At 40.5% G+C, this 25991-nt stretch overlaps 2 protein-coding genes across 2 annotated transcripts; both read left to right on the top strand.

The window, feature by feature from the left end:
• Positions 1 to 2407: 2407 nt before the first annotated feature.
• On the top strand, positions 2408 to 4635 carry LOC105354112 (tripartite motif-containing protein 35-like). The gene is made up of 2 exons (XM_011475240.3): positions 2408 to 2503; positions 2880 to 4635. Exon 2 carries the CDS (start codon positions 2898 to 2900, stop codon positions 3750 to 3752), a length of 855 nt encoding a protein of 284 aa, XP_011473542.1. The 5' UTR covers positions 2408 to 2503; positions 2880 to 2897; the 3' UTR covers positions 3753 to 4635.
• Positions 4636 to 21619: 16984 nt separating this feature from the next.
• On the top strand, positions 21620 to 23899 carry LOC111947426 (golgin subfamily A member 6-like protein 22). The gene has a single exon (XM_023954668.1). It carries the CDS (start codon positions 21620 to 21622, stop codon positions 23744 to 23746), a length of 2127 nt encoding a protein of 708 aa, XP_023810436.1. The 3' UTR covers positions 23747 to 23899.
• The last annotated feature ends 2092 nt before the right edge of the window (positions 23900 to 25991 follow it).

Raw genomic sequence — 25991 nt, 5'->3', positions numbered from 1 at the left:
ATTTTGTGGCCCAAAAGACTAGCAAGCATTTAGGAAAGGATCATTAAGCTCAACTCACAAGACTATATGGATGAAAATATATTGGTTGGTACTGAGTTGATCAGCCCACATGGTTATCTTCAATTTGTGAGCTTATAACAGTAGGTCTGATAGGTTTGCCTTGCAAAAACTGAACCATTATAAAAAAATGTTTTATGAGTCAGTGCCATCTTGTTTGCTGTGATGCACTGTGCAACCCACAGTCTGCCACCCCAGCATAAACTGATCTCCAAGGCCATCACTGACCTTAGAAAAGAATGCTTAAAAAACTGCTAACCATCCTGGATAACTCCATCCATCCCCTCTACCTGGACCAATACAGGAGCACATGGACAGCAAGACTAAGAGCCCCATTAAATAGAACTGAGCACCACAGAAGGTCTTTCCTCCCTGTGGCAATAAAATTGTATAACTAAGAAAACCTGTAAACTTCACAAAACCACCGGACAGCATTTAGTATTCATTTTACAAACTGCTAATATGCACTGAACTATATTTGTATCATAACTTTGTCTTTGTTTGTTGCATGTTAAAATGTGTTGGTAGGAGCTCTATCTTACTCTCTGTCTTGCAATAAATATAATCTTATGAAGAACATTTTTCAATAGAAAAATAAACTTTGAGGAATCTTGTCTAAGGGTGTATTCAGACTTGACATATATGGTTCATGTAACCCTTGTGCTATCTTAGATGACCCCACCCTTACATTGACGTGTTCTCCTTACCATGACAAAGGTGGATAAAGGTAGAAAGATTTCATGGACACCAGTGAGGTTCACAAATCATTGAAGAAAAAATGGTTCAGCGCACTGTGTGGTGGGGTCTAGATGACCCAACTCCCAATGGTCTAGTGCCTAGGATAGCACAAGGGTTGAAGTAAAGCAGAATTTGTTTCCCCTCGATAATCCACTGCAAATTTTCAGTCTGAATGCAGCGGACCCTGGTCCAGGAACAGGAACCGCTCTCTTACCCAGCTTTCAAGGTGGTCTTGGTTTGTTTCCAATTGGACTGTGTTTCTGTTCGCTCCGAGTTTCCTCCGTCTGAATAGGCTCCGTGCTCAGAGCAGAACAACTGGACCAAAGCGGCCACCGTAATCAGTGTTTACGGGATGTAAAAAGAGAGCCACGGACAAACGCAAAGCAACGATGCAACAGCAACTCATTCAAATATAGTCGGAAGAATGCAGGCTCATTAAAACAATTTTTAACGAGATGCAGGTTACAAGATGACATGGATTGTTTTCCCAACAATCTATAAGTGATAAACAATTATGAGCATACCTTCCTAGCTATCATCTCCTTAGTAACCGCCTAGCAGCACGCCTCTGCCGGACCAAAGTAGCAAATAAAAAGTGTTGTACCTGACATTAGTACAGATTTTCCAAAACTGGTCAGCGAAATATAAAGTTTGGATAAGTGAATAATCCCAACAAGGATTGCAAATTGCAGGACTTCCATTTCTCTTCCTCTCATTGCTTTGGCCTGCCTGTGTAATTCTGGCCAATGACTAAAGAGAACTTCAGTCATCTTCAGTCTTCAAACTTCAGACTTTCTTAGGGAAAGTTGATTGAAGACAGTCAGAATACAGACCAAATGCAAAGTTCAGGACCCGATCTGGACCAAATTAAGCAGACTTGGTCTGTGCAGGCAGACTTTTCGAGTCAGAATTCACCCCTGGTGACTAAAACTTATTTTGTAACTAAAGAATTTTTGGTAAGACTATTTTTCTTACCCCACTGGCTGCATTTCTTTATGAAAATCGGCCAATGGGATGAGAATCTTTAACTTATTTCTACGGGCCTGTTTTTGTATGAAGGACTCCTTTTACGTTTTAACAGTGTAGTGTCTTGATAGAATGTATTGGTACGTTCTTTTCTGTCACAGACTGTTGACTGCTCTAAAAAATGTCAAAAACAACAAAATCTAGCAAAAGGGCAGAAGAGAATGAAAAGGGATTTTTTTTTCGAATTAAGAGGAATTCCAAGCCTTTCTTTGGATATGTGGCCACCTCGAGTACGGGTAGGGGAAACGCAATATCCAGAATGTTATAGTATTGCAGGTCATGCACAATCTGAGCAGACAACAAATGTGCTTTAACACAGATTAGGTGAAAACCTCTTCAAACCAAAGGTGACTTCATAAAATACATTTATGTAACTCAAACCTGAAACCGGACCTCTTTTACATAACAACTATAGGTTTCTTGCTGTGTATCAGTAGCGTTCATGTCATTTGCAAAACTATTTTAAGGTTGAACAGTTCAGAGGTTAACAGAAATATTTGATCAGGCTCCACCCCTTATGAGGCTTACCTGACTAAACTTCCTTCTTCCTTATTTCTACAGAAACTCACAGATGAAAAGGTAATTTTGCACCAAACCTCTTCATTCTGGAGACCTTTTTTCTGATCCAAACGCAGACTTCAGTCTTCATCCCAGAGCAGTCCTTCAAACAGCTCTGCCACACGTGAGTCACGCTTCTGCTGTTTGATCAATAGAAGAGTGGAATTTTCCTTTCATCTCATGTTTTTTCCCAACCAAGCCGCACTTTTGATTAATAAAATATTAAGATTGACTAAACTGCAGAGTTCATCAGTTATAATACTAAGTTCGAATAAGAGCTTAATAGGTGATTTATGACAAAAAGCTCAACTCTAAACCGCTCAGATTAGGTCCAGCTATTCTTTCAGTTCAGTTTTTTGGGGTTTCTGAGTAGAATTTTAGAACAAAATGAAGTTATGCGATCAAATATTATTTTCAAGTTTTAAATTCTCTTCACGTCTCTTTAAAGAACAGGTTATTCACCATTCATCTGCTGCTCTGTGCTCCGACTGCTCTTTCAGTTTCACTCAGAGAAGAAAATGGCCTCCAGTTCAAAGGATTACTGCTGTTCGGTCTGCTACGACGTCTTCAAAGACCCTGTTCTTCTGTCCTGCAGCCACAGCTTCTGCCGACTCTGCCTGACCACCTGGTGGACACAGAAACCAAATGAGTGTCCACTGTGTAAAACAATCTCACAGAACAATAATCCACCTTCTAATCTGGCTCTGAAGAACCTGTGTGAGTCCTTTCTGCAAGACCAGGACCAGCGCGCTTCAGAGGTCGTTTGCAATCCACACTCCAAGAAACTTGAGCTCTTCTGTTTGGATCATAAGCAGCCAGTGTGCATCATCTGCAGAGACTCAAGAAATCATGTGGGCCACAGCTTTATTCCCATTGATGAAGCTGCACAGGAACACAGAGAGAAGCTGCAAAAGAGCCTGGACAGCTTGAGAGATAATGTGAATAAGGATAATGATTTAATAGAGACAATTGAATGCGTATTAATAGGTAATCAATTATCTCTGAGTGAAGGAGAGGAAAAGATCAAGAGGCATTTTAAAGAGCTACACCAACTTCTAAATGATGAAGAGGAGGCTGGCCTAGCAGCTCTGAGAGAGGAGGAGGACCTTAAGAGACAAGTACTAAACGCTAAAATGACAGATCTAAACAATGACATAGAAACTCTTAAAGATATCGTGGAGGAAACAGAGAACGCACTGAGAGCCGACGATGTCTCATTCCTGAACACCTACAAAGCTGCAGAGGACAGATTGCAGTTCTGCCTCCTGCTGGAAGATCATCAGCTTCCAGAAGAACTAGTAGTAGACTTGAGCAAACATCTGGACAACCTGCCTTTAACGAGTGTGAGCAGCAGGTTAAATATAACGTCATAAGGAAATCAAGCAAATATGACCAACAATTGTTTTATTTGTACGAAAGAAAAAAAAACACTGTCTTCATTTTGCAATGCTACGTTCACACCAGGCGCAGAAATGTGTGTTCTAGACACTACTTCTAATATAGAGTCTATGAAGACGCTGGTGTGCGCCATTCGGGCATCTCCTTTCAAAAATGTCACAATTACACATCACTATATACATTTTTATAACAGTTTTAGGCTCTAAGTGCAAAACACACAACCTTTGAATGCAGGCTAAAAGTTCCACCTGTTGAACTTTGACATATCAGGGACTCGGATTTGGTAGTGACGTATGGATGTTTTTATCTGTGTTTTTTTTAAATTGATCATGATCATGGAGGAGAAATTAATCATTCTGGTTTGTGCCCGATAGTCCATAGTCTTGCACTGGCATCACATGCCTGGTGTGTACGTAGCATAATGCTACATTTGTCAAAATCGTTCAACATCTGTTATTTTTTTTTTTTTTTGTGTTTATATGAGTTTACTTACACAACTATAGTTTCTTAATAACTGAAATTAGGGTTTTTGTATGTCTCTGTATTTTTCTGTTCTGTATTTTAATGGTTTTGTAGAATTTGTTTATCTCATCACTGTTGGACTTTTCCTGTGCTTGTGGTGGGTTTTTTAACCCCAAAAATGAGCATTCACTGTTTGACTTGGAGAATCTTCCATTTGTTTTACCAATGTGTGTGTTCATCTTCTGTGTTCGTGGATCATCTGAATCTTTTAGAAACACTGCAACACTGTAATTTATGATGGGGGGGGGGATAGAATAAAACTAAAAGCTAAAAAAAATTAACTAACTTGTGTTTTTCTTCTGTAAATTATAAAGTCAAACATGGATCGGGATACTCATTCTGAGTTTTGAAGAGATAATTAACCCGTGTTAAGGCCCGTACACACCGGGACGAATATTCGCCAGGCGTTATTCGCCACGTTTTTTGTGTTCTCACCCAGACGATTTTCACTGACGATGAGCCGAGCGAACATGCAATTTCATTCCCTGACATTAGATGGCGCTTAATGTAAACAGAAATACTCCTGTACACAAGGTGGCGCTGCGCAACTTTACGCTTCTTAAAGTCGCTTTTCCCTCAGAAGAAGAGAGCAAGTATTTACGCGCTTGTCAGAATCATACAAAGAAAACATGAATATTTCAAGCACCAGTTGCTCCAACTGGTGCTTGGTTCGGGGATATTTTAGAATGTCCCTCATTATTTCTTCGCTGCTGTGTAGACGCTACTCGGCGTCCATCTTCTTCGCTGGTATGTGTGTTCAGCAAGGCAGTTTTGTGTTTGAGCGCCCCCAAGTTGTGTTTTACTGTAACTTCAGAAGCTCCAGACACGTGTGCAAAAGCGCCATTCTCATTGGTCGAATAGATTTCGACGCGACGCGTCGAAAAAAAAAAACGAACCCGAGGCGTTTTTTTTTTTGGACGCTTTGACGCGTGGCGTTTTTTCGCGTCGGTGTGCACACTCTCATTGGTGCCCTTTGTTTAGTCACGAGGCGTTAAACTTCGCCGGCGAAATTCGTCCCGGTGTGAACGGGCCTTTATGGTGTTGACAATTTGTCAGAGAGATAAAACAAGTGTTCATGCAACATAGAGTTTTGTGTCTGAAATGCCTCAGTCACAACAGCCCTTAAGGCTGGATGCGGGCTGTCTTCGGGTGAAAAATGGGCAAATCTGTACAGGGCACACAGGTGGCTTGTACAAAACTCTAAGATACAAAACAAAAATAATCATGCGCATGTTTTTCTACAGCGATGCTGTGGGTGACAGGTTGTGGCAAACACTTGAACAACACGTGGTGAATTAGATGAGAAGTGGGCGTATCATGCAGATTTTTCACTTTTTTTAACCTTCCCCGAAATCTATGCGGGTGTGCATACTAGCTCCTTACTAACTGCATGCAAGTGCTGAACGCACAGGGTGTGTATGAGATACATAGGTGCACATAGAATGCCCACACAAATCTCTTGAAGTCCCTGCCTCTGTTCCTGTGGGTTTCTCTTGCTCCACCCCTTTCTCAGCTGGAGCCACTTCCCTCATCTGGACAACTGCATAAAACCCAGTTTTCCCAGCCACTCTGTGCCAAACTGTTGTTTCTGCCTTCCTGCCTACCTGCCTTTCTGCCCTCCTGCCCTCCTGCCCTCCTGCCCTCCTGCCCTCCTGCCCTCCTGCCTGCCGGCCTAGCTCTCCTCCTGACTCCAAGCTCTCAAGAAATTGTCATCCACCAATCTGCTGTCTATTTTTTGATCCATCCAGCCTGCTCCTTAAAAAACAATTCACTTTGTCAAATTTCCAAATGTCTCCAACTGTCAGGCACAAGCACTTATCACTTGAACAACACTAATGACAAGAGTGCAGCTTTAGGGCACCGTACAAAAGGATTAACATATGTTATAAGTCTCTGCAGTCCAGGCAGTATGGAGCATGGGCAGTTGCACCCTTGCTACCTCATCGATTAGGATGTGGTGAGGCTGTTTTTAAGGGTGTATTCATACTGGAAAAATATTTTTTTTCTGGAGTGAGTTGGCTTCCTTTGTTTCTGATCGAGTCCCGAACCTTTAGTTTGGTCTGTATTCAGACTGTCATCAAGCGGCCCGTTCTGTTACAGACCAAAGCTTGTGAACAAAACCCTGTTACTGAGCATCTCTGCAGTCATTGGCCAGGAACTATGAGGGTGGGGAAAAACAACAAGAGAAGGACGAGCTGCACTTTACAATTCTTATCTGGACAATTAACCCTTGTGCTAGCCTAGGCACTTTATAACTGGGAGTTGGGTCATCTAGACCCACTAGACAGTGCGCTGAACCTTTTTTCTTCAATGATTTGTTATCTTCACTGGTGTCCATGGATTACATGAAATCCTCTTCACCTTTATCCACCTTTGTCATTTTAGGAATAACACGTCAATGTAAGGGTGGGGTCACAGGATAGCACAAAGGTTAACGTATTAAAACTTTATATTTCGGTTATCGGTTTTGAACGTCTGGAACACTTTACTTCTTACTTTGTTACGGTGGAGACATGTTGCAAGGCGGTTACTGGCAAGGAGACGTGCCGTGTGTGCTTTTACTCAGAGGATGGTAGCAACTGCAGTGCTGAGGAGACAATGGGTGAAGGTACGCTGCTGAGTACTCATGACATATAGATTGTTAGGAAAACACGTAACAAGAGACAGAAAAGCATGTAAGAAGCATTTTCAGCTTGGTTAAAGTCAACGCCCTAACAAATAAAAGGTTGGACTCTTTTTTTTTCTGTTTGATAACACAGCAGTTGTTGCTTTACATTTGTTCACGGCTCATCGGTTCCTTCATTCCTGCTCTGTTTATGTCACCTCAAAAGATGGGTCTGAGAGCGGTACCCCGTCCCAGACCAGGGTCCGCTTGAGTGCGTTCAGACTGAAATGTTGTTCTGGATTATCGGGGGAAATGAACTCTGATTCATTTTAACCCTTGTGCTATCTTAGATGACACCAGCCTTGCATTGACGTGTTCTCCCTACCATGACAAAGGTGGATAAAGGTGGAAAGATTTCCTGTAATCCACGGACACCAGTGAAGATCACAAATCATTGAAGAAAAAAGGTTCAGCGCACTGTCTAGTGGGTCTAGATGACCCAACTCCCAATGTTAAAGTGCCTAGGATAGCACAAGATTTACAACATGCTTTTGCATGTTGGGGGCAATGTCTCTGGACTCACATGACAAGGTGGTGACCCCACTGTTCAAGAAAATGGTTCTTTCAACTTTAGGGGGATTCACACTTAGCAGCTTTCCCAGGACAGTCTAGCGGGGCAGAGGACAGGACTTTTTTTCCAGAACCTTTTTCTAAATCAAGAGGAGCGGTGTAGTTTTTGTCCCAATTGTGGAACAGTTGATCAACTTGGATAGGCTCCAGCAACCTTGCACAACCTAAACAGGTTTGGGGGGTAGATCAAAAAAGCACACATAAAAAAAGAAAAGTATGAGATCTGCTGGGGGTTTTTTTTCCAACTAAACTGAAGTCAAAACTTTTACATTTGACAAAAGCTAACACAATGCTGAAAGTGCTTTCTTCTGAGAATCTCTGCTAGAAGAGTTCAATCTCTGCTAGTGTTTTCTTCCAGCTTGGTGGGTGAAGATGAAGCACCGAATAAAATCTACCCTCACACTCGCTCTGATTGCCGCCAAGGCTGTTTCCCTTTATCCTCCTCTTCTTCACAGACAGGCTTTTTCTTCCATAATGAACTGTGTTTGTGTGTGTGTGTGTGTGTGTGTGTGTGTGTGTGTGTGTGTGTGTGTGTGTGTGTGTGTGTGTGTGTGTGTGTGTGTGTGTGTGTGTGTGTGTGTGTGTGTGTGTGTAAGTATGGGAGAAGGTGAGATGAGTTGTTTGCACCATCCTCCTTTAAATCAAAAGTAGAGGGTAAGGCTGCACTTTAATCACGTTTCACACCGACCTCACTCATCTTCCTCTGCTCTTGTTTAAGGTCCATCCGTGCAGATCCATCAGCCTCCAGCAGACTGCTCCATGCCAGGTCTGAGGGCGCACACACGTTATGTAAAGTGACAAACAGAAGAGGTAGGAGCTCCTGTGGAGCTGAACATGTTTCTATCGCCGCTCGCACACACCACAGCTCTGGACGTTGGATCCAAAGATCTAAAGAACGACTCAGTCGTTGATTTAAATCACAGCTGAAGTCAATTTAGTCTCAACTTTAGATTTAATAAACCTGTGTTGCAAGTCCTTCTCCTTGGTAAGCAACATTAGGATTTATGTTTGTCCCGCCCATTTAAATAAAAATTCAAAAAGATAAAAGCCTTTTTAAGCAGAGCCGGCAGCTCGGGAGTTCACCTCAGTTTTCTCTGGAGCTGTGTGAAAACATTTGAAGTGGTGCAGCACAGATTACAACAGAGCAACAAAGAACATTTATTTTTAAATAAAGGCTTGTCATTATTTAAAAGTTCTTGGTAGAAGAAGTCCTGCAGAATTAAATTCTTTGATGTTTGAGATTTAGTTCTCCTTAAGTCTAGACCCTTTAGATAGACATACATTATTGTCTGTTTAATAAACATAAAATTCATCTGTCAACACAGCAGAACATATTCAAATTGGATTAAATGAACAAAATTATTAAAATGTAAATAACTTGAAAATATAATAAATACATAATATTTATTATTACACATCAAAGACTGCACTGCAGAGTTTTTGCGCTCCTAGCTTGTGATGCGCGTTTACCTCATTTTCAGTTCTAAGGAGGGATACATTATTTGTTTTTTGAAACCAACAATTTAGAATAACCTTTTCCTGTTTGCTGTCAGTGTCCAACACGAATTCAAGTCAAATCTGAACTAATTATGTCAGATTGCAGATCATTGTGCAGATATACACCCAGGTCTGGAGAATGGAGATCAAACTCACCTCATCAACACTCCACCACTCTGCCTTATGGCTGAAATCAGACTGAAATTTCTCTGTTTCAGTCTGAAGTCATCATATATTCAAAAAAAACGTTACTACAACAATCAGGATGATTTGTGTCTTAAAATAAAAATTTTAGGTAAAACAAATAGAATTTTTGACTTTTTTATGGGGCACCTGTTTTTGAAAAGTGAATAGTAAATGATTAGTTTAGTAGTAGTTTAGTAGAGCATATCTTAGGTTTTCTGAGATCAGTGTTTACTGGCCATCCCACGTAGCTATTGCACGTTTTGGGATGAGACTGGGTTGCTCTAACATTAAAGAAAAAAATACCAGAAAGGCCTATAAATGAGGAGAATTTGAACCTTTTTTCTGGTGTTATTAATCTAAAAGTTCAAGATAAAACAAATTTATTGCCGAAAACAACAGGTTTTTTCCCCCCTAATCTGAGTTTAGAAATGTTTGACCAGCATCAGCTTTAGTCACACACTCCCCTGCATTTTACTGGTTTGCTGATGAAGCCTCTCTGTTCTTCCTCCGGTTTCACTTCCTTCCTCTTCTAATTCCTCTTCCTTCTTTTCCACAAACACAGATGAGTCCCGGGGCGCGGGCAGTCCATCACAGTGCTGCACCTGCGCTGCTCCACCATCTTGTCTTTATGACTTATTGAGCAGGCCGGTCAGCTGTATTTCCTTTGTTGCTGGTAACGGCAGTGGAAGCCATTTGTCACTACAGCGTCACCTTGGCTGGAGGAGAAAGCTGCGGAAAAGAGGATGTCAGAAAATAAATGATTGCCACCTTGATCCCAGCTGCCCACCAATCTTCCCCTCACCTCTTTCAGAAAAGCGGCGGGGCCGTACGCCCTGGAATTCCATACATTTCAAATGAAACACTCATTGTTCCCTAAAATTAATACATCCTGCTTGTAGTAATACAGGAGAGCTTGATGTACCTGTCAGAAAAATAAACGACAGAGAAAAGAAACACAAGTTTGGGAATTATCTTTGAGTGCAGACGACCTGCAGGAGAATTAATGCTCGTATGTGCACGTCTGTGCTGTTCACTCTGAGAAATTCAAACACCATTTCTCTGATAAGGACGCTTTCGTTCAGCAGTGGAGGCAGCAAACACTGCCTCATATCAACAGCTGCACATGCAAATTACAAATCAAGCCCTTAACCAAACTCATCAGCAGAGCAGCTAATCTGTTTTAGGTGTTTGTTCTGTTTTTTTCCTTCCGTCTGTCTCATTTTTTCATGAAGCAACAGAAGATTTTAAAATGCTTCATTTTTAGACCATCTCTGTTGTGTGTTTTCATTTTAAACTTCATTTTCAAACTATTTATCCTTGATGATCACCTGAATGTTCACGAGCAAAGATTCCTCATTCAGCGAAAAGGGTGGTGAAAGAAGAGCTGAACAGGATTGCAGATGAAGAGAAGGAAGTGATGCTCAAAGGGAGGTCTGTCTTCTTGTGATGAACATTTATGAACATGAACATGTTTGAAAATCTTTACTGAAAGTCTTCAATTTGTCTTCACTGGGATGCAAACTAAAACATGTCTGCTGTACTTTCTGACATAGAGAAAAAAAAAACTTTTTTTACAGGTAAAAGTTCAGGGGTTATGTTTAGTCTAAGTAAACTCGTAATAAAATCAATAATTTTTAATAAATGGAATCAACATTCCCTAAAACAAACACAGCTCCGTTAACTTATTGAATCATCATCTCGAGGTACAGCAAAAGACAGAAGTTTCTGGATCAGGATGATTGTGTATTTTGCCGCTCTGCATAGCTCAGGTCTTTAAAGTGCACTTTAATTACTCCTTATCCCATAATCTGTATGGAGATTAACTTGTTGGCAGAAACTCAAAACCTGTAATAAATTATGTCTCAGATGTAAAAAAAAACTAATCAATAAAAAAATGTGAAATAAGAGGATGGGAAAACAGATTTTAGCAAATGGAACTCAAACTAGACTCTTTTCTAACACTGAGAGTTGAGAGAAAAAAAGAAAGAAGCTGTAATGATTAAAAACTGACACCTGGTGCGATGTTGCAGGGGTACAAAAAAAACACAAAAAAAGGAAAATAACAGAGAATTAAACATGACAAAAAGGAAGAAAAGAATCTAAAAAGGCTTTAACCCTCAAATAGGATTCAGGCTGAAATGTCAAATTTCAGAAATGACATATTTTGTCTGTTTTGTATGAAACACTGTATCTGCAAAATGACTTCAAATGGATCAAACAAATGAAATCTGTCTTTTATATTGACAAAAAAGTGCATTCAAATTACAGAAACAGAAGTGAAACAAACAGCTGCGCCAACATTTTGAAAAAAAGAGTCAATCACTCCTAAAGAGGTCTTCCTCAGTGAAGAAGTTAGGAGAGAAAAAGTGTGGGACAGCTCCATCTGTGACCAGAATGACAGATTCTTCACTGAGAGGAAATAGGCAGATGTTGAATTTCAAGGCTATCCTGAGGGGAAGAGGAAGAACAGTTGTGTCTGATCTGGTTTTTCCACACAGGAACAGCCATGTTTTTATGATAGGTAATCTGTTCAGTTCTTTGTGGATACTCTGGAGTTGGAACCACAGACTTTCATCCTCGTGCATTTGGAGCTGGCCTCATTTGTTGTGTAGTTAACTCTGATTATGCGGGTCCGCCTCCTCTTCCTCTGCAGAACAACCCACAGCTCTAAGCCTCGTCTTTGTTCTTCCTCTGAAGTCGAGGAGAAGTGGGCGACTCTGACGTCTTCTTTATTCCAACTAAAACCTCCTCATTCCCAGCGAAGATCTCTGCAAGGATAAATTCCATGCAGCTTCTGTGCAGGAACTGATTTCATGGTGCCTGCTGATGCTCAAAGGCCAAAAGCAGAACTGTCAGACTGGAAAGAAAGGAAAAGAGAGCCGGGTTTGCTCTGGGCGGATTCATCAGATCTGTGATGCCGTTTATCTGAGTGTTTCAGTGGGCTGTGATCTGAGGCCCACACTGACAACTCACAGACATTTCGACAAAACAAGGAGTTTGGTTCCAAACACAAGCAACCATGAATCAAAGTTAAGACTGAAAAAAGGTCACCCGAGTCTTTAACTTAAAACTGAGTCAAGTCAAAGTTAGCCATTCCAACCACAGATTTGTTATTTACCAAATATTTTTCAGAGTATGAGTCATGTTGGGTCATGAGGACCCAACATGGATAGAAACCAGCACCTTCTTTCTGTGAGGCAAGAGCTCTAACCACTGCACCACCATGCAGGAGATTTCGTCATAGTTGGTAAAAAAAAAAAAAAAAAGCAGTTCTTTGGACTTAGTTTTACTTTAGAAGCAGTTTCACCTTATCAGCTAAACTATCTCGTCTCTAAAATACAGCAGAAAGAGAGCTGGATTTTAATGCTTCAAGGAAAAAGTAAGTCATGGCCCATATTTCTATAGGTTATAGGAGAACAACAGATTGAGTTCAAGTCTGAGAGGTTTTAGGATGTTGAAAATCATTTGTACTTGTTTATTTAGCCACTAAAAACCCCATCCAGAAATATATACTTTCCTCCCTAAATGTGTCCTGGCAACAAAAACATAAACGAGTCTATTATGAGGAAATTACAGAAAAAGGCATAAAATACACAATATAAGATGAAGGTTTAGTCAGTTAAAGCTTCAAAGTCATGTGCAGTCATATTCTTGAAATCAGAAGACAGCAGCTCCCTGATCCTCCATCTGCCTGTTTGTTTCAAGCAGCAAATTTGAAAGCTTTTCTGGAAGTTATGTGTGCATCAAAACAAATTCCACTTGTCTTTATTCTGCAAATCCGATTATCTTTATGAAAAATAATAATAAGCTTCAGCAGTACAAAAAGTTCTAAAGACATAAAATGTGTAACAATCCAGGACAGCAAGTCTATATTTTACCTTAAGAGGAGCAGGTTGGTCTGGTTGGACACTCACATGCAACAAAGGAAAATATGTTAACGACAAGGTTATTGTGCTCCAACATGTCTGACATCCTTTTACAGCTCTTCCCTTACTTGGAACCTTCTTCAGAAAATTTCAGATTGGTTATGTGCTGCTTATCTAATACAGAAAGTAATCTAGTTTGACCTGTCAATAAAAGCTTGAATTGTTCACATTTCAGAGTTTAGAGGCTGAAAAAGTGAAGAAAAAATCAACTTTTCTCATCATGATGAAGAATAGACTGAAAAACCTTCCAAAACATCCAAAATTGATTGATATAGAGCATCCCTGTCATAAAGTTGAACTTTAAGTTCATGTGTTTGACGACAACACAAGTACAGTTTGGACTTTCAGCAAAGCAGCCAACAACTGTGTCAACAGTCAACAGCTGTCTTTTTCAAAGATGCAAATCTAGACTGAACAAAGGGGCGGGGCCTCCTATTTAATGCACTTTTGGACAGCCGTGGATTCACCAGATTGTGTGTAATCTTTGTTGGTTTTGCAACATTCCTCATAAAATGCAGAATGGTGAGTGTTTAAAAAGTGTAAGCCACAAAAAGTGGTTACAACATGCACGTTCATCGTGCACGTTTGCCTGCAGGAGGCCTGAGGTTGTGAGGCTCACAGACCTTAAAGGCAGGACTCTGCAACCCCCTCCCTCCCTCGCTGTGGATCAGGACCAGCAGGTAACGGTAACACCTGAGGTTGTTCTGTCAGGCAGAAAACGTGCACGTAGACAAAAATGATCAAACATTCACTATGTGATCAATGAGAAGAGAAGCAATTAAAAACCAAAAGTTAGATCTTTCTATTTCAAAGGATTAATGATGCATTGACTTCAAAGGTTGACAGTTGTCCAATAAACCAAAATCAAACAGTTGTTACCCTTGTGCTATCCTAGGCACTTTACCATTGGGAGTTGGGTCATCTAGACCCACTAGACAGTGCTCTGAACCTTTTTTCTTCAATGATTTGTGATCTTCACTGGTGTCCATGGATTACATGAAATCTTTCCACCTTTATCCACCTTTGTCATGGTAGGGAGAACACGTCAATGCAAGGGTGGGGTTATCTAAGATAGCTCAAGGGTTACGAAGGAGATCTGGACCTTCGTTTGGTTTCTGCTCTCTTTCATAATGGAGTTATGTTTTTGTTTGTTTGTTTTTTTCCTCTTACATGTCACATTTTCTTCTTCTATGTGGATGTTTTCCCAGGTTCAGTTTCAAGACTTTTAGGACTGGGATGACGGAGTGGTAGCGAGGGTGGGTAGCCTATCTGGGCCATACAACAACACTCGCAGCTTTACTTTCTGGAATATATCCACGTACACATACAGATTGTTTAGACTCATAAAATCTGCCTCGTCTCTCCTGATGTGGTTTTTATTGAAACATTTTTTAAAGCACGGAAAGCTGCTGCAGCATCTGTTCTCTGAGAAATGAGCAATCTGGAGCTGAAAGAACGATGTCATGATGAAGGCTTAGCAGCCTATGACAGCTACCGGGCAGCATGAAAAATAAAAAAAAATAAAAGGATGGACCAATGAAGCATTTTGAAAGAGATTCTGAACTTTTCTCCACGCCTACACACAGTGATTATTAAAGAGGCTGTGGGAGAAATCTGCTGACCGGAGCAGATGGGATCTTCCTGAAATCATTCAGCACTTTAGGAGACAAATCAGAAACAGAGTTTGAGCTGCTCACTCAGTAAAAATGGTAACAGCTTTAGGAGAAGGCAAGAAACCCAAACTCTAATAATCAATCAGTTCTTGAACTTAATAGAGTGATTAAAAAAGTGTGACCTTATTTGGTTGTAATCAGTTTTCTTCAGTGAGAATGAAGCATAAGAGGTTTTCTGGAAAACATGCCCACATCACCCATCCTCCACCACCATGCTTTGGTTGAGATGACTTGATGACCCAAATCTGGGGCGGTGCATCGTAGCATCTCTGATCGGTTCTCATCAGTCTTCTAAGCTGTCATGGACCTCAACATTAAACATGCTAAATGAGGCTGATGGCATCTGCTGAAAAATGAAGCTTTTTCTCCAGTAGAAGGAAGCATTCTCAGCATCTGGTGTGGTCTCAGAACATGTATCAAGTCAGAAATCTGAGCTAAGAAAACATTTTAAGACCAATAAAATAAATTTGAGCCATTTCCCGCAGAGGGAACCGAAAAATACAACGATCTCCTTTCAGAAGGTCTTGAAACATGTGGAGGTTGTGTGTGACATGAAGGCACTTTGTGGCTGTGACTGATCAGCTGCAGCTCCTCTCAGCCTCATGATGAGTCCCCGTCTGCGATCGATGCTCACACTCTCGAGCCTGAGAAGAAGCTCCGCAGGGGAACAGCTCCATTCGAGGAAACCGATCAATGAATCCATCAGTTCCAGTTTGGGACTCAGCAGCAGACGTTTAACTCTTTGTTCATTCACACCAAATTAACTGTTAATCTGAGAACAGTTAAAGCATGTTACAATAAAAGATAAGAAGTGACTGTTGATCATAGATCCCAGTGCAAGGGATGGATGGATGGATGGATGGATGGATGGATGGATGGATGGATGGATGGATGGATGGATGGATGGATGGATGGATGGATGGATGGATGGATGGATGGATGGATGGATGGATGGATGGATGGATGGATGGATGGTCAGAGAAACTTGTCGTTTTACAAAGACGGAAATGCCAACGACCATCTCTATGATGATCATCTCTAGATCCATGTGAAATGAGGACTTGGCACCTCCCTCCTTAACGAGATCATCTTCTCACCTTCTTCATTTTAAGGTGAAACTTCTCTGAGGGTTCACTTGTTTCTGTGTCTGCACTGTTTCTGTCTGACCAGAAGCAGCTTGTTTTTGTACATCAGACTGCACCAAGTTTTCTCATCACCCTGTTTCACTCAACAGACGCAAACTCGTAGACGAGTCCTTCGGGATCGTGTCTTTAGGAAAAGCCTGCAGCAGATTCATAAATGACTCAATCCTTTAGTGATTTATTGATCCTTCATCAGATAATGATCTGACTGTTATCTTAATCAGCTGTGTCTTACGTGAAAGGCGCTGTTTTTCTCACGTCTCTTTAATTTGCCAAATTTATTTAATGTCAACTCAGTTTTCTCTGCGTTCTGCTCTGCTTGTGATGCTTTTGTAACACATTTGTAACACATCTGTAACACATGCACACAAACAGACTGCACACTGTGACTCGTGTGCAGAAAACAGACTCTTTGTTGATGAGTTCCCAGACAGCCAGCCAATCGTTTTGCAACAGGCTTTCATGCATCTCTGTCTCCCTCGTTACCTTTACAGGCTTCGTGCTCGTGGTCATAATAAAGCAGACAGATGCACAAACTCACAGAGTATAAGGGCTTTTTTGCAATACGGCCGAAACGAGTCGTCAATGTATGGTTTTAGGAAGCTCAGAGGAGAATAGCGAGGGACACAGAGGACATAAAGCTCACACACGCTTGCAGGCACTCGTGTACATACATGCAAATGAGGGCAGCTCAGGATCTGCAGATTGAACTTTGCTTTATGTCTACACATGCATTCTTGGCATGCTGAGGTATGCACAGACACACAGATGAATCATTTCTACTCAAACAAAAGCTGCTTCAGTGAAGTTCAACACTCCCACCTGCTGGCAACACTGCAGAACAGTAGAAACAAACAGGACACGTTATGAACCCATTAGTACAGCAGTGAAAGGGTTCAGCGTTTGACCTCTGCGATTTTATACGGGTGTTAGTTTTGGGAGGAGTAAACTGTTTGTAAACCTGAAGGCACTTTTGTATTCAATCCTCTCAGGGGAAACATCCCACTCTGGGTATCTGACTTTTACCTAAATACTACATTCTAAAAATCCTCCACCGCAAATTCCACCTCACACAAATCACACACATGGCTTGTTTATTACTCTGTAACATCTCATATTTAAACATTGGACAAGCCATCCATCCACCTTTTGAAGCCACTGTATCTCTTGCAGGGCAATGGGGTAGCTGGAGCCTATCCAAGCAACTAGTTGGCGAAGGTGAGGCACAAATTTGACAAATCACCAGTATATCGCTGCAAAAAATATAAATGTGTAGATGTTTGTGCTGTGTGTGTGGAGTTTCTGCATTTGTTGAGATAAATTGAATTGTGTTTCCTCTTTCTACTTTTCCAATTCATCGGTTTTTAACCCATCAAACCGGTTCTTGCAGGTTGGATGGCTATATCTTTGCTCTTCCACTATACATGTATATTTTAACAATCTCTGACTATTAAAAAGTGGAGACCCTCAAGACCTGCTCAAAGTTATGATATGGACATTTTACTTCATAAGGTTGCTTTTTTATAGATTTCAGGTTTTACAGATGAAGATTCTGTTACTTTTTTGAAATTGAAATCATGTTTAACCAAATTTATACTAAATAATATATAGTTATAACAATTTGTCTTCTATTATTAATTTCTTTCTTGCCTTTTATTGTATCATTTCATGAAGATGATGAGCTGTTTATTTAGAGAGAAATGCTGCTGAACTGACTCTTTGTGGAAGGAAGAAAGAAAACACATTGTTGACTTATACAACTACTTACAAAACTATTTGAACTATAAAGTGAAACATTAAAAAGTCTTAGCGGGTCTGTCCCACAGACACAGACCTTCACAGGTAAATTAACTGCCTTGTCTTCAGTTCTGATGAAGAGGAACATCAAGTTAGTGAAGGTATGCGTGCGTAAAGGTGTGGAGGAGTGTCCACACCAAAAAATGACATGTTAAGGTCTAGGTTCTGCCCTTGCTGGAGAAAATTATAGACTCTTGAGAACATGCTGAGTATGTGTTGACTGTTTGACTTGGTTTTAAAAGAGTGCCAACATTCTCTGTTCACACACAGTCCTGTCTCTGACCTGGATGTTCCAGCTGTGAACACCTGAGCTGAAGCTCTCAAAACCCAGGATGCAGATGAAATGTTCAAACCTCTCCTCGTTTTTGGGAAGCTGCTTTCCTTCCTTTCTCGCTGGTCAGATCTGGACAGGATGAGGACAGGATGATCCATTTGGATCCGGAATGATGGGTCTGTAGGAGGTCATCTTCTTCATGCTGCTCCAGATGCTGAGAATCATCCAGCAGGGGGCGTTCCTGCTCTCTCTCTACTGCATTCTTGTAGTTGTTCAGGAATGAGACATATTTGTCTTTCAGCGGCTCCTCTGCAGCTCTGACGGTGTTTGACAGAGTTTTGTTCCGTTTGCTTTGATAAATCTTACCATCTTCCTCTAGCAGTAGCAGAATAAACAGATTTGAACTGCACCCTATTTAACTTAAAACAATGTGAGCCATGGGGCAGAGAATTAATGTACCTGACATTCTTCCTAAAGGATACAAACGTTGATCCATCAAGCTTCACTGAGAGATAAAATTAGAGTTTTGCCTCCACAAAACCAGAAAATGTAAATGTTCTTTCTTTTGGATCACTCACTTTTATCTTGCACCTGATTGCCTATAATTAAACGCAGTCAGATATGTTGGGGGAAGTTTCAACCAAACTTTTCATCTGTTATTGTTACAGCCAAACTAAAACTTGAGCTGCACTGGCAACTTTTTAGAAATGATTGAAATTTATTACAATAAAAGTTCAACATATTTTCCTGACAAACTATGTTCAGGTGATGCTGGCAGCTGTAAATCACACTCACCCCTTTTTATTATAAAATCTGCATTAAAAACATGTTTTTATTTAAACCCTCCAATGTTTTCCTTACTGTTAGATCTTTCTAATACACTAAAACCACCTAAGTGGACGTTTTTGTTTTTAATTTCTTCTCCAACACCCATTTTAGGAAGGGTGTCATAATATTGTTTTCATTGCGTCTTGCTTTCTTGTTCGCTACTCCACTTTAGTTGAGTGATTCTGAAAAAAACCTGCAGGCGTGGTCTTGTCAGCAGGAGCTTTGCACGCTTTCTGAAAGCGAGCATGCTTCAGTTCATATTTCCATATCTGTTACACTTTTTCTTGAAGAAGAAAAAAGTTCAGAGGTTTGTTTTTGGCTTTTAACCTCACCAGCTCACAAGTAAGAATGCTTCAAATCTCTTTTAACCCTTGTGCTATCCTAAGCACTTTGGGAGTTGGGTCATGTAGACCCACTAGACAGTGCTCTGAACCTTTTTTCTTCAATGATTTGTGATCTTCACTGGTGTCCATGGATTACATGAAATCTTTCCACCTTTATCCACCTTTGTCATGGTAGGGAGAACTCGTCAATGTAAGGGTGGGGTCATCTAAGACAGCACAAGGGTTAAAAAAAAGTAGAAATATCAAATGCTATTCTAAGTACGACTGTTGTTGACCAGTTCATATAAAACTCGAAACTCTCCAAGTGAAAGATTAGGAAGAATCCTGCAACAGAACCAATTTCAGTAAGGACAACTCTAATTTGGCTGGTTGGGATCATAACGGACAGGAAAGAAAATGATTAGCAAGTAACTACAGCAAGAAGAAGCAGAAAGACACAGACAGAATCTCTGGAACATCTTTTCTACAAACAAAAGAAACAAGTTAGGTGCTGGTATGGGATGTTCATGATATCACTAAACATCAGTAACAAAACAAGAAACCTATGTGGGGAACTGTAACAAAGACAAGCAGGATCTAGACAAACCCCTGAAACACTGGAACATATGTGAGAAGACTGCAAAAAAGATAAGTTCATGAGAAAACAGTGACAAGGTTAAAGGAAAGGTCTCCAGCAATAAGAGTGTGAAAAATGCCCCACACCTCCTACAATTATCCCTGCAGTCTTGTCTTTAGCAGCATAACTAACCACATAGCAAAGATGCAAATTTTTAATCTTGATGTGTTTGTGCCCCATTCCAACACCAGAGGGAAACAGAGGTTCACTCAAAAATGATCTGTTTGGTTTACCATTGTAATGTGCAGAAGAAATTATGACACCGGTGTTTGTCATGTTTTTCATTTGAAAGTTGGAAGCATCTGCCTTGACTACATTTGTTTATCTATAAAAAGTTTAACAGAAATAACTTAAAGGAAACAACGAATGAAAATTTTATCATGATTATTCTTTTATCAAACTCAAAATTCCTGCTTTTGTAAGTGTTTACATTAAAAAGTCAAAATAATTCAAGCCAGAAAAAGTAATTGACAAATTTAGTTCAAAATAAAATGCTTCTTTTTTTTTTGCTTCACCTTGATTAAGTAAATGAAATGTATAGTGTGATTGTCCTGCAGCACGTAAAAAGAAACATGTAAAAAAGAGGAAAAATGTAAATGTATCCCACTGAAATGTCATATTCCTCAGTTTCAAAAATCGTTTTTCATTGTTTTAAATTGTATTTGAAACAGAAATTCTAGTAGTTCATATTTTTTCTCTTACAGTGAGTGAACATGCCATTTGTACTGCATGTTCTGCTCCAAGCTTTAAACCAGGGGTGTCAAACTCATTTTGGTTCGGGGGCCATATTCAACCCGTCTGTTCTCAAGTGGGCCGGACCACAAACATAAAAGCAGAATAAAGCAGCTTTGTTTTTGTTTTTTTTACACAGTTGAAAAAAATGCCTCAACCAACATGGAAGCCTTATAACTAGTTATTAAACATTCATTCAAAGAGACCAATGGATTTCAAATAAAATGTATTTCACTTTTTAAAAAAATTGTTGGTTTGTTCAATTTTATGCAGAATGAATATTTTACATCTGACACTGAAGCAATCCCGATAGTAAACTCAAGAGGAGGCTACAGAAAAAAATGAAACACCCTGCCTAAAATGTAAATGTGCAAATCAATGAAAACTTAAACTAAATTAAACTTGAAATATTTGTGAACATAACAAGAATTTGGAGTTAACCTCCCTTTCTCTCCTGAAACTTCACCTGGCCAGGATTTAGATCCATTTTAGGTTGATTGTGTAGTTTGCAAAGGTGTGTTTTTGTGTGTCTGCGTGTGCTTCTTTACCCCTAAAAATTGATTTTTGGTAAAAACAACAACTACCCCCCCCCCCCCCCCCCCCAATAAAAAAACTCCCCCATTTCAGAGCTGATTGCATCACTAAGCATCACACCACCAATGACGTAATTGATACATCAGTTTAAAACATTTGATGTCATGTGATGTCATATGACTTCAAATGAAAACATTTGATATCAAATGATGTCATATGATGTAACATAATCTGTGTTAAAAGTTTATAAATAGGAGCAAAAACTTTAGATTGTGATCCATTGTTGCACGCAGGTTTGGTTATCGCAAAGAACAGAGTTTAAGTTTAAGAAGTAACTTCGTTTACAAAGAACCTTTGCTGTCAAACTGTTAGTAGAAACCTCAATAAATCATACCATGGAAACATCAAGGCGCCGTCCTTTTCCTGTCCGAAAAACCCAAAAGAATTTTCAACTCAGCAATTTGGAATTTGTGGAGAATGAGTCCACTTTTGAATTTTGGTTTGATTCTACCAGTCCTAAAAAACTAGACACTTTCATGGACTGGGATGACATTGACGAAGACAATGATTACTCTCCCCCTTCTGATGATGAGGAGGAATTTCCTGAGACTCCAGAAACTCCTCACTATGATTATTCTCCCCTTTATAAAAGTGAGGATGAAGAATTTCCTGAGATGCTAGAAACTCCAGAACCAAAAAGACATCAGGATTGGGAAAACGCCAAGCCTAAAACCTGCCCGCAAAACCAAACTTTAGGGTTAAAACCCTTAAGTTTTGCTCCACCCGTCTCCTTTCGCCCAGCTGCATTCTTTCCTGTGAAGCCGGTGTCTGTCCCTGAAAAAACTCAGCCTAAAGAAATCAAACCTTTGGGAAAGGGAAAACAAAGCGCAACTGCTTTGGATGAGCCGACTTCAACCTCTGAGTCGACCTCAGTGGAGAACGCAGAAGAACTTCAAGTAGAGAACACTATGAAAAGTGAAGTAGAGCGTCTGAAGGAGCTTCTCCAGCAGAAAGATCAGAAGCTGGCGGACGCTGCACTGAAAGCTGATCACTTTAAAGAACAGATGAGCCACAAGACAGAACTTTTAGCAAAAGCTGAAACCTCTTTGAGCCACCTGACAGAAACACAAAATCAGCTGGCTAAAGAAAGAGAAGAAAACACCTCCCTCAAGCAAGAAATGGCTGAACTAAGGAAAGCTCATGAGGAGGATAAGGCCGCAACTGAAAAGAACTTTTTGGAATCGCTCTCCAATAATGAGAAGACCATGGAACAGTTAAGAGAAACCATCACAGAGAAAGAGACCATCATGAGCAAATTTGAAAAGGTCTCCAGGACAAGGATTGTAAAACTACTAGGTCAGATTGACGACCTAAAAATGGAGCAACGGAAGAAAGATTACATGCTGGCGGAAGCTGCTGGGAAAGCTGAACACCTTGAAGAACAGAAGAACCAAGAAAGACAGCAATGGCAGGAAGAAAAGTCCTCTGTCTTACAAGAAATCACTCAGCTAAAGACAGCTCTGAAGGACAAGGAGACTGAGGTGACCAAATCTAAAAAAGTCTCCAAGAAAAAGAATGTCCAACTACTCCGTCAGATGCACAACCTAAAAGTGCAGCATGAGCAGGAACACTTGGACTTCACCAGCAAATTGGAAATGGAGAAAAAGCATCTTCTAAAGGACCATCAGCTGGCATTAACAAAAGTACAAAATCAGCTGGCTGAAGAAAGAGAACGCTGGCTGGGTGAATACGTCTCCCTCAAGCAAGAAATGTTTGAATTAAGAATAACTCATGAGGAGGAAAAGGCCGCAATAAAAAAATCGAATGCGGACTCAAGCGGTGAGATCTTCAAGCTACAATATCACATTGAGGACCTAAAACGGAGGCACGAGGAGAAATTTAAGATCATTATGGACAATTTTGAAAAGGAGAGAATGCATCTTAAAGAAGACCATAATATGAGGTTGAGTTCACAAATGGAGATGACGAACGAAGAAATACAAAGATGTGAGGACGAAAAAGACTCCCTGCTGAAAGAAATGGATAAATTGGAAAGAAATTGTGAGAAGCATAAGGCAGCATGTTACCGAGCTCAAAAGAAAATTTCGGAATTGCTTTCCACTGGCGAGATGGAAAAATTAAAAAGAACCATCAGAGAAAAAGATGCGATCACAGACATTTTGAAGAAAAAGCTGGAGAAAAGTGACCAACGGCTTGAGACAATAACGGAGGCCGCTTTCAGGATTGAAACCAACCTCGACAGGGAAATACAGCTGTTGAAAGAAAAGATTGAACAAGAGAGGATCAAAACCAATCAAGCCAAACTCAGCTTTGACCTGGAGGTAAAGGAGTCAACCAAGTTAAGAGCTGCTTTGGTCCAGAAAGAACTGGAAGGACAGCAGCAGCTGGAAGAAGAAAGACAACAGCTGGAAGAAGAAAGACAACAGCTGGAAGAAGAAAAGTCCACCCTTTCACAACAAATCGCTCACCTAAAGAAAGTTGTCAAGAAGAAAAAGTCCATCATCAGAAAAACTCAGGAGGATTTCCAGGTCCAAATTCATCAACTACAGCAGCAGGTGGATGAGCTGAAAGAGAAGACTCCAAAGAAAAGTGTTGGTCGGAGGTTCCTGAACCTGTTTAGAAGGTCTAGAAAAAAAGACTAAGTGGACCCCCGACCACAGTCCTGCACCCCCCCCCCCCAAAACAACAACCCTGGGGCGGCTGTGGTGCAGGGGGAGGGCGGTCAAACCCTGATCGTAAAATTGCAGGTTCAATTCCCGCCCTGAATGCCCTTGTGTCAAAGTGTCCTTGGGCAAGACACTAAACTCCACCTTGCCTCTGGTGGAAGGTTGGCGCCAGTGTTCAGCAGTGGAGCTGCCACCAGTGTGTGAATGTGTGTGTGTGGATGTGTGTGTGTGAATGGGTCAGTGACTGTAAAGCGCTTTGGGCCTTCGAAAAGGTACAAAAGCGCTTTATACGTATACGCCATTGACCTCACACACACCAAGCCCTCACACACACCAAGCCCCCCCACATGCCAAGCCACCCCCCAACACCCACACACATTTAGGCTTTAATTCTTTAACAGATTAGATGGAGTTATGACCGTCCAAGAACGGCCAAACTGTAGGAAAAGCTCCAGTGTTAAAGAGTTAAACATTTAAGTATTATTGTGTGGGTAAAAACTACTGTGGCTTTTTCTCTTTTTCTATTCTAAATGTGTATCATGTAAATGTGTATCTTCTAGTCTATTTTTTATTTTATTGTTTTAAAAGTAACTTTCCACGACACCCCTTTTACGTCTTAGCTAGGTTTTCTTTAACTACTTTGTTTTTTTTAAACTTTTTATCTGAGTTTTCTATTTTGTTTGATTATAAAAAAAAATGTATTTTAGTGACAGAACAGTTATATTTTTCTCATAGGTTAGGCAATTGTGCTCCCCCCCCTGCCCCCTTCAATCTAAACAGGGTTTTCTCCAGGTGCTCTGGTTTCTCCCTCTGTCCAAAAAAAACCCCCCAAACTCTAGTCCCCTAATGCTTAGGATAAAGAAATACATAAAATGAAATAAAATAAATAGCAAATAAAAACGTCTTTTAACTACAGGGTTTTCTCCAGGTGCTCTGGTTTCTCCCTCTGTCCAACCCCCCCCCCCCAAACTCTAGTCCCCTAATGCTTAGGATAAAGAAATACATAAAATAAAATAAAATAAATAGCAAATAAAAGTGTATTTTAACTACAGGGTTTTCTCCAGGTGATCTGGTTTCTCCCTCTGTCCAACCCCCCCCCCCCCCCCCCCCCCCCCCAGACTCTAGTCCCCTAATGCTTAGGATAAAGAAATACATAAAATAAAATAAAATAAATAGCAAATAAAAGCGTATTTTAACTACAGGGTTTTCTCCAGGTGCTCTGGTTTCTCCCTCTCTCCAACCCCCCCCCCCCCCCCCCCAAGCTCTAGTCCCCTAAAGCTTAGAATAAAGAAAATGAAAGCCAAAAGTAGCTAAAGTGTTATGTATCTTAAAAGTAAAATTACAAAGTAATAAAACAAACCAAAAAAATCCCCCCTCCTTGAATTGCCACCTTATCGCGGTGGAGGGGTTTGCGTGCCCCAGAAAATCCCCATTTGATAGCCCCTGCCGGGGCCTATTGATGCCAGGGGATGGGCCAGACTAAGAGCAATTCACACAAAAAAAGAACAATGAAGTGAGTCATTATCAAGGTTGAAGTTTACTCTGTCTAAAGAGTTCCCAAAGCCTTACTCTAAAACAGGGGTGGGCAATTCTGGTCCTCAAGGGCCGCTGTCCTGCAGGTTTTAGAGATAAACTTGAAGATATATTAAATCACTTTTCAGCTGATTTAATAAAGAAACTGCATTCATTTTATGTCTGATAATTTTAAGCAGCACAGCTTCACCCACCCTGCACCCACATAAAATCTCTGAATGCTTAAACTTTGTTAAATTTTAATAATGAACTGCAGTCTTCTGTTATCTATAAGTTGGTGTTCTCTGTCATATGTTTCTGTGTTTTAGTGGCTGAAGCTGGCTCACTTTAGAACGACAAACACATCTGCTTGATGACTAACTGAGGGTTTCATGGTTTATGCCCGTTTTAAATCATTCATACGATGTCGGCTAAGAGAACTTGCCAATCACAGGCTGTTTGTTTGTTTATCAACCCAAATATAGACGTAAAATGGGAAAGATTTCTGCTGGACAGTAGTCCCAAAAATCTATTAATCTGAGCCCCGTCAGTCTGAACTGAAGTACATTTTTAAGATCTCAGTCTTCTTAAGTGGAGATGTTTAAAGAACGTTTAATGGGAACTAAAAGTCCCACTCTAATAAGTTTTTGATGTTCCCCTTTCTGCATATCCCTTCAGGGGTCACCACAGTGAATCAGCTTTTATTGGT

This window comes from Oryzias latipes, chromosome 5 (assembly GCF_002234675.1).
Source record: "Oryzias latipes chromosome 5, ASM223467v1".
NCBI lineage: Eukaryota > Metazoa > Chordata > Actinopteri > Beloniformes > Adrianichthyidae > Oryzias > Oryzias latipes.
This window is presented reverse-complemented; position numbering and strand designations above follow the sequence as displayed.

Bases quoted from the DNA above. Each gene is read 5' to 3' on its own strand.
- LOC111947426 (XM_023954668.1), top strand. From the start codon at position 21,620: ATGGACTGGGATGACATTGACGAAGACAATGATTACTCTCCCCCTTCT.
- LOC105354112 (XM_011475240.3), top strand. From the start codon at position 2,898: ATGGCCTCCAGTTCAAAGGATTACTGCTGTTCGGTCTGCTACGACGTC.